Source organism: Sinocyclocheilus rhinocerous, unplaced genomic scaffold (genome assembly GCF_001515625.1).
Source record: "Sinocyclocheilus rhinocerous isolate Xijiao unplaced genomic scaffold, SAMN03320098_v1.1 scaffold2637, whole genome shotgun sequence".
Classification (NCBI taxonomy): domain Eukaryota; kingdom Metazoa; phylum Chordata; class Actinopteri; order Cypriniformes; family Cyprinidae; genus Sinocyclocheilus; species Sinocyclocheilus rhinocerous.
The window spans coordinates 91,397-109,886 of NW_015641805.1; the positions used below are offsets into that span (position 1 = coordinate 91,397).

Consider the following 18,490-nt stretch of genomic DNA (forward strand, 5'->3'; position numbering starts at 1 on the left):
GTGCTGGGGCTGGTGTTGTTTGGATGCCGATTTTGGAAAGTTTTTGCTGGGATTGGCATTTAAAAAAATCTGAAATTCGCTTTTGCGCCATTATCTCCTTGTATTAAAGTTCATCTTGTTCGCATTCTGTATAGTTCATGTCTGATACACGCGCTAGCGTCACATGTTCACGAGGATTAGGCTAATCATCCCATATAGAAAACATCACAAGTAAAATTAATCATGTTTATAAAGATAAACATGGGTTTATTATAGCCCACTTACAATTTACATTTCAGAGATCATTACAAATAAATTATTAAATGCTAAAACTGAATAAATTTAAATGAACAAACTTGGCGTTGCATTTGCAACCACGCAATTTACATGAGATCATTACAAATAAATTATTAAATGCTAAAACTGAATAAATTTAAATGAACAAACTTGGTGTTGCATTTGCAACCATGTGAAAACAGGGGGTGCTGCAGCCCCCTCAGCACCCCTACTTCCCGAGTCCCTGAATGGCAGTGAAGCAGAACATTATTATAAATTTATTATTCATACTGGTTTGAACGACATAAGGGTGAGTAAATTATGGGATTTTCATTTCTGGGTGAAGTATTCCTTTAAGTAGTCTGACCAATAAAAGCCTGGGAAAAAAAAAATTCTACAAAATGTGTGAAGCGCTTATTAAATTGCATGCTGTGTGTGTGCATGTGCCACTTACTCCCATTCCTTGCGCCGGGCCTGTGGGGTGCTCTGGATCTTGTGTGCCTGGTGTGCTTTAATGATGTCCCGTTGTTCAATGAGTCCCCCCCTGCGCCGTTTAATGATATTCGGGCTGACGGGCATGTCGGGGTCCAGACCCAACGCTGCCGCCCCCTTGCACAACCCTCCGAGATCCAGGGAGGATGGCGCCAGACCCATGGGACGGACGTGGGGGACGTAGAGCGTGTCGAAACTGGATGCATGGGACAGGAAGCTGTCAGCCAGGCTCTGGGGCTCCAGGAGCGAACAGGAGCGGGATCCGTCCTCCAGGGTTCTCCGGTGCTTGAGCCAGCTCTCTGGGTCCTGAGGCTGAAGGAGGAAACATTGCGAAGGCGGGCTCCCGCCACACATGCCCTGACTGAAAGACGGGACTGCCAGGGCATTGCGGTCAGAGAGGGTCTGAGCGCTGACCGAACAAGTGCCCAATTCCAACATCCTGAGGCCAGACTCTCAGCATTGTTCTGTTTGAGAGGAGACAATTATATTTAATTAATTTCAGAAATCAATTTTAAGTGAAAACAGTGGGTAAGTTCTAAACCAGGGGGCATTAGGGGGCCTCAGCACACTTCCTAAAAGCAGGGCTATTATAGTTTATTAAAACAAAAACCATAAAAATGTGCATCACCTGAAATAAACTAGTTGTCAAGGCAACATATCTCATTTTCATTTATTTTAACTTGATGTAATAAAATAACTAAAACTGAAATTAAAATTAATTTTAAAAACTATATAGACAAATAAAAAAAACAAAGTAACAAAATAATAATGAAAAACATAAAACTTATTTTTTTATAAAATAAAAAGTAAAACACATTATTAATAAAAAATATATATAAAAACTAACAGTATCTCAACAATATTAAAATAACACAAGGACCTCTAGATGACTTTATATAAGATAATTTTAAATAAGACAAAGCAGGCTTTAAAATAAGTACATAAAAAAATACATAAAAACAGCTAATAATCAAATTTCTTATTTTAATTTGTCCCTTCAACAACAGTCATTTTAACTTTTTTTTTTTTTTTGGCCAAGCTGTAAAATATTTTATTTTGAAGAAATGGCTACTTGTGAGTAAAACAATATTTTAAAAAATTAACTAAACCCATAATAATGAACGACTGGAAGAGTCATGTAAATTATGTAAATCCATTAATATGAACCCTGAAGAACATTTAGTTCTTGGAATTTCAAGTTGTGGAATGTACAGAATGTAATTATGATTATTTAATTTAATTATATTCATATATTGCCCCTTCTATTTTCTGTAAATTAAAAAAGAGGTAATCAACATGAAACAAAGATTTTAAAAACACATTTACTATTGACTGTAATATTAATACCAAACAAAGAGCTGATATAATGCCATGAGCATCAAGGAAAAGAGTTTTAGCATCCCTAGCTTATTCACTGTCAAATGTGACACTAATTAAATGACATATTCTCTCAAGTATCATTCATGAGGAGCCCTCATTGTTGTAGAAAGAATGCTGTCATTACAAGGCTTGTTTAATGCGTTGCCTCTAAAACAATTTTGGAACAGTGACAGCCTTTAAAAAAATCATGACAATGTTCTAGTAGAGTCACATCAACCTAATGAGGGAATCAGTTATGCTGTGTATAAACAAATTAAATCCTAATAAAATCCCAGCTAAGCTCACAAATCATGCAAAAGATTGTTATTAAGCAACTCATTCAAGAATGCCTATGTCCTCTCCATATTAGTTTCTCATATTAATCTGACAAAACATATCTTGACTTCATTTAACAATGCAACAGTGCCAGAATTCTCAGAGAAGTCTTCAGTAAAAGCCAAGCAATATAGGCAGCAATTTAATGTCTAAAGACCCATTCTTACTGTGTGAGAAATAAGCATGCTATTACAGAATAATATGTATTTAACAGCAATGTGATTAAATAGCTGCCTTTTATATATTTCCTGGAAAATGTTTAATTTGATAAATATTTATTTATACCATTATGCCCACTATTAAAGTAACAATAGATGCAGAAACCTGAAAAGAAAATGTGCTATACAAATGCATCTTTTAATAATTTTCACAGTACTTTAAGGCAGTGGCCTAAAATCCACAGTAAGAAGCTAGTTATTTTAAAAAAAATAGGAAGCAAGCTATTTAAAAAATTATAAGAATAATAAAAAGTTGTCAACAGAATAAAATAACTGTAACTATTATCATAATTCCCAGTCTTTAGAAGCAGAATGAAACATTAACAATATCTAATTCAATAAATAACTGTATATATTAAATATCTTAAGTTCCTAAAAGGAATAGTTCATAAAATGAGAAAGTCCATCCCTTGTTGTCCTCGCACATAAAAAGCAACCAACATATTTATTTAGAACTGTTTTGGCAAGTAAACAGTGCTTGATTTGTGCATATTTCTCTCCCGATTCAGATGAAACGACTTTTTTCCTGGAGAAAGCAATATTGCGTAATGAATTCAACACCGGAAGCAACAATTTGATGTTAAAAACGCCTTGATGAATTTGTATCTTACAAACACAAAGCTTTTCGCTTTGATTGATGGGCTGGAGTCATGTGGTTTATTTATGGATTACTGTGATGTTTTTAATCAGCTGTTTGGACTCTCTTTCTGACGGCACCCATTCACTGCAGAGAATCCATTAGTGAAGTGCTGTAATGCTAAATTTCTCCAAATCTGTTCCGATGAAGAAACAAACTCATATACGTCTTGGATGGTCTGATGGCGAGTACATTTTAAGCAAATTTTCATTTGTGGGTGAACTATTCCTTTAACTTTGACAGTCCTAAAAAATATGATTTGTAAAATAATTAGGGTTTTTTTTTTTTTTCAAATCAATTTTCCATGGACCACTCAGCATACCCCAGACTCCAGTTTTAATACACCTGATCATCTAGGCAGACACATCTAGTCCAGAGAAAGTCTGCTCTCAGCATGATTCACACAGCACACTGGTGGATTCTCTGGTAACTAATCTCATTTGTCACTAGCTGGCTCTCAAAAAACCAGGTCATTACCATATGTGAAAACAACCACATGATCACAGAATACTAGTCAGCTCACCATAGTGACTCTGACTCCGCTGATCTGATGCATATGTGCTTTGATCTCAAGCAGCTTCGAGTTGAAATACTGTTGGAATAGTATTGGCTATTTATAGTCTAAAATAAAAGACATTTTCAGTGTGTATCTGTTCCTTTTCAATGCACCTTGTTTGCAGGGTCCAACTCTAATTATTCGCCCCCTTTAACATGTAGACACCATGAAGCCAGAGCTGACAGGGCATACATCACTAAGACTGGCCAAATAAAACAATGTGACTGAAAAACACAAACTGATCCTGTACTGCGAGCTCTGTGATTCATCACGCAAATCTACGCAGAAGCGGTGTGGCATCTTATTAAACCCCAGCTGAAAATGGGGCAGCTGTTGACAGTTGCAGCAGGATGCAGGGGTGTTTGTGTTTAGACTATATTTACCACAGTGGCCCACATCCAACATCATCTCAAACACTAATAGGGGTGAAATATAGTATGATGCTAGCCTTCGGTGAACGGGAAAAGACCAAATCCTGTTTAAAAGTGGATATTATTATCTCAGTGACGTGACTGTGTATGTAAATGTGTTTCATTCTCAGAACCTGCGCTTTCATTTGCTTTAAGTGGAGTTTAACTAAGTGGAGTTTTCAAATACATTTCATTTTAATATTTTTAAAAATGTAATATATTCCTGTGATGGCAATGCCGAATTTTCAGCCGCCATTACTCTAGTCTTCACAGTGTCACATGAGAAATCATTCTATTATGTTGATTTGGTGCTCAAGAAACATTATCAGTGCTGAAAATAGTTGTAATGCTTAATGCTTTTGAAGTGGAAAACTATGATAAACTACTAATACAAAAGTGTGGGGTAAAATAAATAAATAATCATTGACATCTCTGACTTTGATTGTAGACTTTTCTTCCTCAAAAGAAAAATGCAGAAGACTTTAGAAAAAGGCACCATTAGATCTCCATTTTATCTTATTGCTGTCTAGGAGGAGACACAACTGAGCTACTAAAAAGATCTAATTTGTGATTTAACAGATTCTTAAACAATCTAATCTAGGTCCATATGGAGATTTCATCATTATTTACCACTATTTAAACAACAGACAAAATTGTATTGTGAGAAGATATTTTTGTCACATCTCTATTCTGACGCCAGTGGTCCAAGTCCATCCATTTCATTTCTGCCCAGTTGTGAGTCTCGCTGTAGCCTAACCCGTGGCGAGCTAATGACAGGCCATGTATTGACTCGGAAGTACAGGGATTAATTGCAGCTGCATAATTACGAATAAGAGCTTCCAACAGTGAGGGAGAAACATACACCTGCCTGTGCCAAGTTTCAGCAGAGGCCATTAATTAGACTCTGAAATAAATGAAAAAGAAGACGGATGTTTGAAAAATAAAAATGCATTAGTACAAAAACAAAAACCAGGAAAGGTTCTCTGTGGCAGACTGTCAGTTAATTATGGGCGTAATGAGTCCATTTCCTACACTGATCAGAGAAACCGTCCTAAGTGATCGCAGCAAATGAGCCCGGAGCACATCTGAACTAAACACATCTGAACAATGCCGCTGTGAAATTGTTTTTAAACTGATGACTCAGTACATATAAAAAATCAATTGTGACATCAATTGAAGTTTCAGACATCCTATGAGAAAGCTGATTTATAAAAAAGTACTGTAGCACTACTATTGTATCAGATAATACCATGGTCTTTTGAAAGCAGACCGGGGCAAGTCGTCACACCTTTTATTCCAGTGAATACTTCTTTGTTTATAAGCCAGTTTGTGTTATTTATAAGCCAGACATATAACTTTATATACTGGCTACAAAATAGCATTATTTTACACAAGTTGACCGTTTTGTGACAACATGCCGCAATAGTTTATTATATTGTCAAATTATATGGGGCACAACCTGGCATTAAACAACCTGTTGTAGACTATTTACTGCCTTTTTAAATTAAAACATAGTAATGTTTTATTTACAGTTTAATTTAATATAAGGTAATTTATAGTAATGTTTAATTTAGTAATGGTAATTTATTTGATCCAAAATACAGTAACAGTAATATTATAAAATATTATTCCAATATAAAGTTTTTTATTTTAATATATTTTCATATGTAATTTATTCTTGTGATGGTGAGCTGAATTTTCAGCATCATTACTCCAGTCTTCGGTGTCACATAATCCTTCAGAAATTCAACATATTATTGTGATTTGATGCTCAAAAAACATTTAGGCTATTATTATTATTATCAATGAAAACAGTTGTGTTGCTTAATTTTTTGTGGGGACTGTGACACTCTACTATTCAAATTAATAGTAAGATTAAGTAAGATTTAAAGAAAAGAAAAGAATGATAAGATTGAGTTAAAATGATAAGAGTTATGTTGTCAGAAAAAAAGCCCTTGAACAGCCTTTATTTTATTTAAACATTAAAACAATAATGAAGTAATAATAAGAAGAACAATGATACATTAAACAGCAAAAATGTAAAAAGTAACTTCTAAAAAATATTAAATCATCATTTTAGCTAACAATATGACTGTATAACTAGCCCTGGTGTCCCTCATTCCTGAACGATTACCATATACCGGTCATTTTCATAGTACATAAGCTGCTTCAAGGAGTACAATGGTTTTACCATACACTTTCAGAAAAAAAAAAAAGTTATAGAAGCTGTCACTGGGGCAATAACTTTTCAAAAGGTACACTTAAAGGGTGCATATACTGTAAGCAACTTAAAGGTATCACTGTTAGCATCACATACAAACACAAGTACATTGTTATAGCAATACATTTCTCTATTTACCATGACACTCTGACAGAAATGAAACATCCAAACCGTAAATCTCAAGAAATACGAGCACAACAGCATAGCGTCTCCAGTAATAATCATATATGGCAGTGAATGACGAGATCCATTATTCCACTCAAATAGCTAACAAGCTGCACCTGGACCAGGAGGAACACAGCCGGTTTTGGAAGTTATTCTTTTATCAGTACTGTTTATCTTTCCTTATACTGCCTATGTTTACGCAACATCTTTAAAAGTACTCCATTTCAGTGACTACGTTTACATGGACATCAGTAATCTAATTATTTACCTTATTCTAAATAAGCCAATATTATGATTATGGTGTTTACATGAGTTGCTTTTAGAATATTCCTTTCATGTTCCCGTTTTACGTTATAGTACATAGTTCGATTAATGGCACACGTCATTACGTCCCCACGTGATGCCATCCGACGCCCCCGCCGGAATTTCACGTATAAACATATATTTTGTCTTCGTGATGATGCCATGTACAGTTTTGGGTGTTTCATTTTTTATTTTATGAAAGCTTCAAATGCAGTTAATTATTTGTACGTGCATACAGACGATGGCGGTGTTGAAGCTCTTTTATTTGCCGTCAAACGGTTGAGCACTGCCGTGTGTGTATCCTGTCGCAAAATGCGGCGAAAAGTCCTACACGACGGTAATAATGTGATTAAGGTGTTTACATGTCTTTACTGCACTTCAGTAATGCGACTGAAAAAGGAATACTCCACATGTCTTAATTCGATTTCTGTTTACTACGATTATGACTTTAGGGTTTAAGGTAATCAAAAATCTCTGTTTACATGGTAGATTCTTAATCAGAGTATTGTCTTGATCGTATTAAAATCGGAGTATTGTTGTCCATGTAAACGTACTCAATGAGTCATAGTCCATTAGGAAATCTAACATGCTTTTTCTTTTTTAACATTTTTGTCATATATAGGCCGCATCTCTGAAAAAACTGTCAATTATATCAGCAAAAGAGGAATGCAGGGGAACATCAGGTCAATCAATCACAGGAAAGAATTACTCGAGTAATGAGAAATGTCCTGTTTTTGAATGGCCCAGGTGAGTTGGAAACAAGATCTAATCAAAACTGACTCGAGTTCTTTCAAGTCAAACGGACAAAAGCGAACATTTTAGAGCCTTGAACGCTTAGAACAGTGAACCGGATGTGTTAGCAAGGCAGAGAGGGCGGAAACATGCCCTCATGCTTTTCAGAGGAATTTGAACTCGAATCCCTCAGCGCTGGATAATTCAAGGTGAGGGCGAAAGAGCGTGTAACCTTTGCAAACACCTGCTACCCTGACCGAATCCCTTTTAAGCAGCAAAATCCCTTTTTGTCCTCCCCCTCTTTTCCTGCCCTCCTTCATCACCTCCGACACTTAGCAAGCCTGTCTGGGAGTATTATCAGAGCTCGAGTCAACAGAGACAGCCTGAAATACAGAAGATGAAATTGATTTCCCTTTATTGCTTTACCACAGGAGGTGAAGAGAACATCAGCAGTGGACCATTTCTATCTCATTAATGAGAACTTCTGAACCTCCACAGCTCTTAGAATCACTTCCATCTGATGCAAAAGAACACAAATATGGCTAAAAGCAGAAAGGGCTTTTTAATATGACTAGCTGACATGCTACACAAAGGCCACAATTATACATTTTGTATTGAAATGCACTATGCTAACTAAGAGACTAACAGAATACTAAAAAAAAAAAACCCATTAATTTCAAGATATTATATCCCTAAACTATAACAATATTGTTTTAAATCGAAAAGAATTTCGCACTACAACTATAACGATAATGGCACAGAGGAATGATATCATTGGGAACACTTTCAGAATAACTCAAGCTGATGAATGATAAAAACATCGACATACAATCAGAATTGAGCATTTAAAGCAGCAGAGGAAAAAAGTTATCATTGGTGTGGATGCTAATATAGTTATCGTCTTGGTGTGACTGGACCTTAGCTCTTGAGTCCGAAATTTTCGTATGCGTTTTTTTCTTCGTTTTTTTTCTCATACTTTCCTATCAAAATGCGGATGCGAAAACGCAGAAAATCGATCCTGATCTGAATTTTCTATGACAGACAAAAGTTCCGGAGGCTGTGTGTAAACGTGATTGACACAACGTGAGGTCGTATTTATTTTTTTAACGTGCGAAAATTTCGGACGAAAATTTTGGACTCAGTGTACAATGACCTTTACAAAAACTTACCTTGAAATATACCCTGTGACACACACAAAACATGGAACAGAGTCTGACACCCTGGTACTGGATGATTACCATGGAATTTACCAGGGTTGTGCGCCATTCAGAATTCGATTGAAAATGGCTTTTAAATTTCAAGTCAGTTACTGAATTTGAATTGAGGCAGCAAACAAAATTGCAATTCGCAATTTGAAACTGTAAAGATTCAAAATTTAAGGAATTCATAACTGTAATTTCCAATTAGTCATCCAAAGTTTGTTCAAGAGAAACTTTAGATGCTGGCATGGAAAAAATATTTGCAATTCGCAATTTGAAACTGATTGTAAGGATGTAGATTCAAAATTTAAGGAATTCATAAGTGTATATCCAAAGTTTGTCCAGAGAAACTTTAGAAGTTGGCATGGGGGAAAAAATTTTTTTTTAAGTTTAACAAAGATTAGTGGAGTATGTTTTACAATAAAATACTATTTAAATTGTTCTACTTTCATGATTAATTCAATGTGTTACTTGCCATTTCTTTACAATTGTTTGTAAAAATGTTGTAAAATTGTTATGAGCCATTTCTGAGTAAAAACTATTTCTAGACCTAATATTATTCAGTAAATTAAAGCTGAAAAAGCCTTGAAGCCTTAATAATTTTGCAGGAATATATATGGATTTCCACATATGATTTCCACAGAAAAGTATTGTGGCCACAGATTAAAGGGATAGTTCACCCAAAAATGAAAATTCTGTCATTAATTACTCACCCTCGTGTTGTTCCAAACCCGTAAGACTTTCGTTAATTTTGGGAACACAAATTAAGATATTTTTGATTAAATCCGAGAGCTCTCAGACCTTCCATAGACAGCAACACATCTACAATGTTCCCAGGTCCAGAAACATAGCAAGGACATCGGTAAAATAGTCCATGTGACATCAGGGGTTCAACCGTAATTTTACGAAGCTACGAGAATACTTTTTGTGTGCAAAGAAAACAAAAACAATGACTTTATTCAACAATTGTTCTCCGCATATTCAACGACGCATGCGCAGGCTGACACATGTGCGTATTACGTAAGCAGCAGCGCCATGCTCATGTGTTGTTTACATGAACTGGAAGCAAGCGCATGCGTCCTGATACTCTTTCCACAATGGCGGCGCACCGCTGCAGACGGGATGAGGAGGAGAACAATTGTTGAATAAAGTCATTGTTTTTGTTTTCTTTGCGCAAAAAAAAGTATTCTCGTAGCTTCGTAAAATTACGGTTGAACCCCTGATGTCACATGGACTATTTTACCGATGTCCTTGCTATGTTTCTGGACCTGGGAACATTGCAGTTGTGTTGCTGTCTATGGAGGGTCTGAGAGCTCTCGGATTTAATCAAAAATATCTTAATTTGTGTTCCGAAGATGAACGAAGGTCTTACAGGTTTGGAACAACATGAGGGTGAGTAATTAATCACAGAATTTTCATTTTTGGGTGAACGAACCCTTTAAGAATTAGTTCCCATGAGTTGTGAATTTTTGGACACGATTTATTAATTCCCTCATTTTAGTTAAATCATGGCCATGTTGTACTAATTTCTTTCCTAATTTTAATGTAGTTAAATCATATAATGTGTGGGCCCTTGAAGCCCATATGGACATAGAGAACGATAACTAGACACCTGGTGTACAATCCTGGGTTTTACATACTTAAAAAAAACCACGATACTTTGTGTCTTCAAATTTTCTAATTTTTTTTTACTTTGTAAACAACAACAAATGTCTGCTATTTTTCTAAATGCTTGTATGCTTGTTAACAAAAAGCATAAGCTCTTTTCCAAGTTCAGTGTTTTGAGCCACAATTAGGGAGTTTTTCTCACACAACCACTGAGTGAAGAAAAATGGTCAATGTTAATGGTCTCAAGCACATTACCGTCAGCTAAATAATGACTGTCAAAATCAAATGTGTCAGCTAAGGTACTCTAGCATGGTAATGTTGTTTTTCTCTGAATTGTTCTACTGTGTTCAGTGACGTCATTTCACCATGCTACAAGTGGACAATTAATTTTACCATAAAAAGTCCATTTACAACAGCTTTACTGTTCTATCACAGTCAGAATAAGAATATTTTATAGACATTAATGCATAAAACTAAAGGCTATATGATTACACTATGCACAATACTGGTATTTTTACAACATGTGACATTAGTACAAGCATGAGGTTGTAAGAGGGCATTCTCATGATTAACCAGGAAACAGATTGTTAGGTTAAGTATTGGTGCAGTTTTCACAAATGGCAGAAGCTGAAAATATACGCTGAAACAACTACAGACAATAAATGACAAGCTTTGGTTGCATTGTGTCAGCTATGCCATGGCTGTGAAAAGGGAAGGTTTTCATTCAAATTCCTGTCTGAATCATTGGATTGTGATATGTTTTTGTCCTTTTTTGTACAGTACATTTCACTGTGTGAAGGATTAATCATAGCTTTATCAGTCATGATTGACATCATCATCCTCATTATAATTATCGTCATCCCTGAGAAAAGAGGGAAAGAGAGAGGCCATCAATGTCAAAAGACACTTTAGAATAGAATAATAAATGTACTGTATAAGCTCTGTTCCAAACTCACTGTCTACTATCTAAAGGCTGCATATTCAATTGCCTGAACTTAATTCAGTTGGAAATGGGTTTTCTTAACACTAAACTCTTTTCAAATACCTTTTGTAGAAACCTAATTGACTGAATTAGGTAACTCAAGTGAATCTCTTACAGTTACTAGCTAGCAACAGATCAAAGTTTGCATGCTTAATGTAGTTTTTCTGACAGTACAGGCAGCACCCTCCGAGAAAAATGGCCTTTGTTCAAACTCTTGCATCACATAATAAGGTAAAACCACAAACCTGAAAGAACTGAGACTTGAAAATAGTTTATTTGTCTCATTCTGCATTAAGATCTGGAATAAATAAGCTGCACATATAGGAGGGTAAGAGATTAATATCTATCGTTATAAAAAGTATAAAGTTATTTGGTAGATTGTAACAGTTGCAAACCTTTATGCATTTATTATTTCCACCTTTTCCATATGTCACTATATTCTGTTGTAGAGAAGGTCTTCCACAAATGTAAATAATGCTACTACATATCAGAAATCTGTATTTATGCATAAATAGGTATGTATTGTTCTCACATGTGTGGCTGGGTTTATGCTATAGCCTATGAGGGCTCTTGACACATATATATTCTTAAACATGGGTAATGCATAGTAAATATCATTGTGTAGCTCACAGCCTACTGAAAATATTTTTCCACTATCCCATGCATTCCATTCCGTGACAGTTGTGCTAAAAATAAAGATCTGAAAGTTGTGGTTGGTGATCATTTTGTGTGTAAATGTATGCTCTGACCAGCTGTTTCCACACTTGTTGTATTAGTATTTTAATTATGAAATATTCACTTAGTTATCACCAAAACTCTCTCTATTTTGTTGAAGATCATTACAATATTATGTTACCTCATAAGTCTGTCTAAAAATTAGTTTTGGGAGGTACCTTTGTGCTGAAATGCTGTCATTGCCTGAGAAGGCAACAAGTCAGCTGCCTACACTCTAAAAAATGCTGGGTTGTTTCAACCCAATTTTGGGTCAAATATGGACTAACCCAACTGTTGGGTTAAAAAGTTAATTTAAAAATGTAACCAAAATTTAACCCAACAGTTGGGTTAGTCCATATTTGACCCAAAATTGGGTTGAAACAACCCAGCATTTTTTAGAGTGTACATTTTCAGACGCAACCCAAGTCTTGTAGTCTCTATTAACAAGCTGATGAGTTGTAAAGCTGCATATCTAGGCTGCCACATCATAAAGCTTCAAAGTTCATCTCACTTTGAAGGATCCTTAATAGGCAGTCTTCATTTCATGTCCTTCATTCGGCCTGTTTTGAAGGATGCATCAGTTGTATACTTCACGTCCTTCAGTTGCCCACAATTCTTTGCACACATTCCAATTCACGGAAAAATTAATCAGCTGAAAGTGAATCGACACCGAGCTTGATAAATTTCATTATGTTATGTAAGACAAAAAAAAAAAGATTTTTGAGGTGAAGGCATTATGTCTTTTTTTTGTTGTTGTTTATTTGTAAATGAATCACATGATAAATTGTGCATAATATAAACCTTTGGGAGACCACAGATGGTTGTCATTTCCTGTATTGCATTAATAGAAAGTCAGATAATATAAACATTTTCAATACAAAATATTCTTTACATTTTAATTTTAATAGTACTTTCGTGTTGTGACTGCAGGGGCGGCCCGCACGAAACCACTATTAAAATTATAATTTGAAGAACACTTCATATTAAAAATCTTTATATTAATTGACTTCATATTAATACAGTACAGGTAATGACAACCATCTGTGTCTTTGGTCTCCCAGTGGTTTATATTAAGCACAGAATAGCATTATGTGATTAATTTACAACAAAACCAAAGAAAACAATGCCTTCATCTCCAAAACCATTTTTTGTCTTGCATTACATAATGACATTGGACTAGCTCAGTGCCAATTCATTTTCAGCTAATTATTTTTAGTGAATTGGAACGTGTGCAAAAGATTGCAGGGGACTGAAGGTCCTGAAGAATACAGCTGATGCATCCTTCAAAACAGGCGAGCAAGGATGAGAAATGAAGACTGCCTTCCAAGGATCCTTTAAATTGAAACATCCTTTGATGGATCTTGATAATGTGGCAGTCGAGATATGCAGCTTTTCTAGGACGAAGCCTACCAACGCAATGGGACAGGTCTGAGAAGCACTACAATAGCGTAGCTCCAACCTGCTCAAACACCTGCCTGAAAGTTCTTAGTAAAGCCGCCTAAGTATAGCGCCTAAATTAAATCTGACAGCGGTCGGGTGGTATAGTGGTTATGTGGTCCACATCATAGCCCTCAGAACATTTCCAGCTTAAATGTTAATTACAAGTTCTGCAAGCACGTGAACGCGTTGGCGTTGATAGTGTTGCCATAGTAACTCATAATTTTGGTAGTAGATAGTTGGAGATGAACTTTGCAGGAAGGTAGACCTCCAGGAACAGGACTGGGACCCTGACTCAATACACATTGACACTACACTCTTAAAAATAAAGGTGCTTCACGATGCCATAGAAGAACCTTTTTGTCTAAATGGTTCCATAAAGAACCTTTAACATCGGAAGAACCTTTCTGTTTGACAAAAGGTTCTTTGTGGCGAAAGAAGGTTCTTCAGATTACAAAAAGGTAAGAAAGAGATGGTTCTTTAAAGAACCTTTGACTGAATGGTTCTTTGTGGAACCAAAAATGGTTCTCCTATGGCATCGCTTGAAGAACCTTTTGAAGCACCTTTATTTTTAAGAGTGTAGCCGGGTTTCCATTACAGATTTGTGCAAAACTTTTGCAATATTTTATAAATGTTGACAAAAAACCTATTGCGAATTGATGGTGTTTCCATTAGCTGATGTTAATGTTAACTGATTTTTTCCTCTCGCGATAAGTCATGGCGACGGATGTTTGTAGATTTTTGTAAATTGCAGGCACCGCAATAGCCATAATTTTTATTCGAAGGAGAAGTATGCGTGTATCTTTAGTGAAGCAGTGTGGAGAGTCACTTCTGGGACACTTCTGAGTGGCCGCGATCAGCTCCGGTGTCCGTGTTGGCCGTAATGTGCTGCAGACATGCGCAGTGTAAATAAGGGGTTATTCAAGCATTAATGGCAAGAAAAGTCCCTTATACTTGAGAGCGGCCACGTATGAGGTGTTTCTGGGAGGTTATAGTACATTAAAGAATGATCATGTGACTTTTAAGTATGCCAGGTGACCTGTAAATGTGAACAACTGTTTCCATTGCAGTTTTGCGATATATTCCTTTTTAGAATTGCCTGAAAAACCACCTCATGTGAGCGTAAAAAAAAAAAAAAAAGCGATATATGGAAGTTTTTGCGAAATTGACGTGTTTCCATTGGGTGTATTTTCAATTTGTGCAGTTTGAAGGGTAATGGAAACGCAGTTTATGTCGGGATAAGAAATAGAAGGAAGAATTTGCATTGACACACTTTGGGTGTATTTTCAATTTCAATTTGCGCAATTTGAAGGGTAATGGAAATACAGCTAGTGATTACTCAATTTCCAGCTAAATGACTACAACGTCAATGTACAATGTTGTAGAACGCTCCTGGTTGGTATAATCAATAACAGACAGGACCTATATCTTATCGATATTATTTTTTATGCTTTTTAAACACATTGCTCTCTTACTGTCCATATCCTTACAACATTTCAGCTGAATAATAATATTAAATGTTAACTAAATGCGTTCAATACCTGTCTAACCATGTGATTATGCTGACATAATAATATAATTATATAATAGTAATAAGAATAATAATAATAAACGGTTTGTCTTTTCAAATCTTCTATTGCATGTTACTACATTTTTTGAGTTGACTTGTGCATTTTATGCTTCATGCTTCAGAAATGTGATGTAATTTCTGTGGTAAGGGAGCATAGCGAGCATCGATGCTCCCTGATTTTTGTAGTGGATTGTGGGATTTTTCAGGGAGTGAACATTCCAGTGCACTGGAAGGATTTTGCAATTTAGACAGCCCTAAAAATGGCCAACTCCATGTCAGAAGGCGGCTTTCCTGGACCAGGATTGGACAGCCTATAATAGAAATTAGCGTTATCATGTTGCAAATAATGCCACAGTTTATTAAACCTCAACGCAGCTGCATTGTTTTTCATACAAAAGTAAACACCAATGTCCTTAATATTAAAGGTGGGGTAAGCGATTTTCCAAAAACGCTTTAGAAAACTGATTCGGGCCGAATAGCAAAACAAACTTGTAGCCATGGGGTGGAGCTATCAAAATAGGGGCGAGACCCTTTCGAGGTAGGGGCGTGTTTGTTTTGGTGATTTCAAATGTCAACATTGGCTACCAGAAATCGCTTATCCCTTATTGGAGTATCACATATGTAATATACACAACATTTAGCCAGAATTCACTCAAAAACCTTGGCAACAAAAAAGTTTAATATATTTTCTCAATGCGGTATGGAATTCACTGTCACGATATTAATATATAGAATGAATAGAATTGATAAATTATAAGATGGCTGACAATCTTAAAATAAAAACTGATTCGGGCCGAATAGCAAAACAAACTTGTAGCCAATCAGCAGTAAGGGGCGTGTCTACTCATGATGTGGAGGAGAGAGCGTTCAGTGCACAGGATGGACATTAGCCGAGCGACAGAAAGAAAGAGATGGTGGATAAAAAAACAAAAATAGTAAAACGTCTGCGGAACAAAAGAAGGCTTAAGGCAAGAAGGCAAGAAGTAGGACCCATGTAAATATCGGATCAGCTTTCCAGCACTAGAGAGAACTCAAGGAGCGGAAGGCCTGCGATCGGACGCCGAGGTTGCTTTGTTTCTTCTCGATAGGTGAGTAACACCGTGTCTCATTGGCTACCAGAAATCGCTTACCCCACCTTTAAATACTGAAATATATTAAATTCACCATTAAATGCCCAAGCACAAAGAATTGCTATATTACTGACAAAAATGGCTGATGGCTGATCTCACATAGTTTGGTTAATAGTTAATAGACACATTGGGTGTCACTCAACCAGTCTAGAATTTGAATGGACTGACAGCCTTTGAAGTCAACAAAAGGTATGAGGAAAATACTGGGTATTTCAGTGACCATTTTGAATAGTGCCTATAGAACTGCTATGAATCCCAAATCCATGCAGCTGCACATGCAAGTTTAACTCTTCTGCAATTCTGTTCTTCTGAAAAACTATATTCCATAAGAGGAATAGAGAGAGACTAAACAACCTTGTATGAAGAAGATTATTTTTTTTCTCCCTCTGCCACATTCACAATGAACATGACTCATTGCTGACGGACTGAAACGGTATGAAGTGCTGTCTGTTTGACATGCAGACCAGCAGAAACGAGTTCTAACCTAAAGTCTGTCCGTTTCTCACATCAGCCAGGGGCAAAGACCCATCTGCAGGAACTCGCCTCTACGTCCACCTGAGCTACAGCACCTGTCAGTCCCTAAACAATAGAGCTCAGGGGACAGAGACAGCAGTGAGGATGTGTCTAATTACTGTAGTATGGTGACTGGAGTGTGTGTGCGTATCTCGCAGCGCTGAAACAGATGATGTACAGAACACGGCTCATCCCGTGCTGCTTGGAGGAGGCGGTTTATTTACCAGAGAAAGAATATATTTGTGCGCAGAGGAAAGTAAATAACAAACGATAATGAAAGGGAGATAAAACACAAGAAAGGAAAGACATAAGACAGTAAGGAGCTTGAGGTTAAGAAAAAACAGATTCAAAGAAAATGTGTCTTCCACAGGGAAGAAAACGGATGTGTTATAATTGGCACTTACAGGAATGTGCTTGCTTGTTTATTTGAATATGTTTTATGTTTATGTAATGTTTTAGTCGCTCTGTTCTTTTCCATTACAATAAATGTGGACTGAAGCATTTAAGCTTCAAAAATGACACAAAAGCACCATAAAAGTATCCTAAAACTGCATGGTCCATAAACCTTGTGCACAACATGACAGAAGAAAGAAAGTCAAACGGTAAATGTTCATTTATGGGTGAACTCATTCTTAAAATATACAAAATAAAATTGAATGCAAACCTATTTGCATCGGGACTACATGGTTTTTATCTACCGAACCAGATGTACTGTATATCAAGTTCCAGATTCAGACACAACGTAATCTAATTTAGCTTTTTTTTTAAGCCAAACATCATCCTCCATGTAGTTTATTTAATTAAGCACTCTACTAAATTAAAATATGGTAATTAATTCATTTCTTGATGTATGCTAAAAAAAAAACGCATACCATTGTTTGGCAGTAGTACAGTAGTAATATTTTATTACGATGTTAAAATAGAAATAAACTTCATCAAAAAATAGACAGACAGATAGACAGATAGATAGATAGATACATAGATAGATAGATAGATAGATAGTGACTTGAATTGAAATCTCAGTCCTTTACATTTTTATTGCATCTACAAGGTATAGCCAAATTAAACAAGTTCAACTAAGTTCATGTGACAAGACCAATACAATTCCAGTTAAAAATAAATAAATAGATGAATAAATAAAATGCTTAATTTAATTGTAAAAAAAAAAATCCTGAATTTAATTAAGTTAATCACAAGGAAAACTCCGCACAAGTCTCTGAATACAGACCGGCATTGTGTGTGACTGAAGTGCCATTGGAATGAAGGCCACTGTGTTGGAAGATAAGAATAGCTGCTGAAACCTTCACAGTGTGCTACAGCTGCCTTTTCACTAAGCAGTGGTGAAGACTGCACAAGTGTTCTGATTGGCCTTAAATGCATTGAGCTTCAATGCCTACATATTATCCATAGTGCCAATATAGTTTAACACTCATTAAAATGAACAGACACATTCTTGAGACCGAAATCTATTTTCACACCACTGAAACCTCTGACACCTGAGATTAATCTCAAAATAATGACAATGATTTCAGCTTTAAAACTTCTGGTAACAAACAACCACATATACACGGTAAGACTCTTCATTAAGCATTTTTGCTTTAGTGTTGCCATTTTTACATCCAATCAAGAATGATACATCTCTTAGTATGGTTT

At 36.0% G+C, this 18,490-nt stretch overlaps 1 protein-coding gene across 1 annotated transcript in view; it reads right to left on the bottom strand.

Annotated features, from left to right (window-relative positions):
• The window catches only part of LOC107755285 (voltage-dependent R-type calcium channel subunit alpha-1E-like), a 91,075-nt gene extending 89,890 nt beyond the window's left edge, over positions 1-1,185 (bottom strand). Inside the window, exon 1 of the mRNA XM_016572033.1 lies at positions 710-1,185. Within this exon, the coding sequence (XP_016427519.1) occupies positions 710-1,185 (476 nt within the window). The remainder of the gene's footprint in view (positions 1-709) is intronic.
• Positions 1,186-18,490: the final 17,305 nt, after the last annotated feature.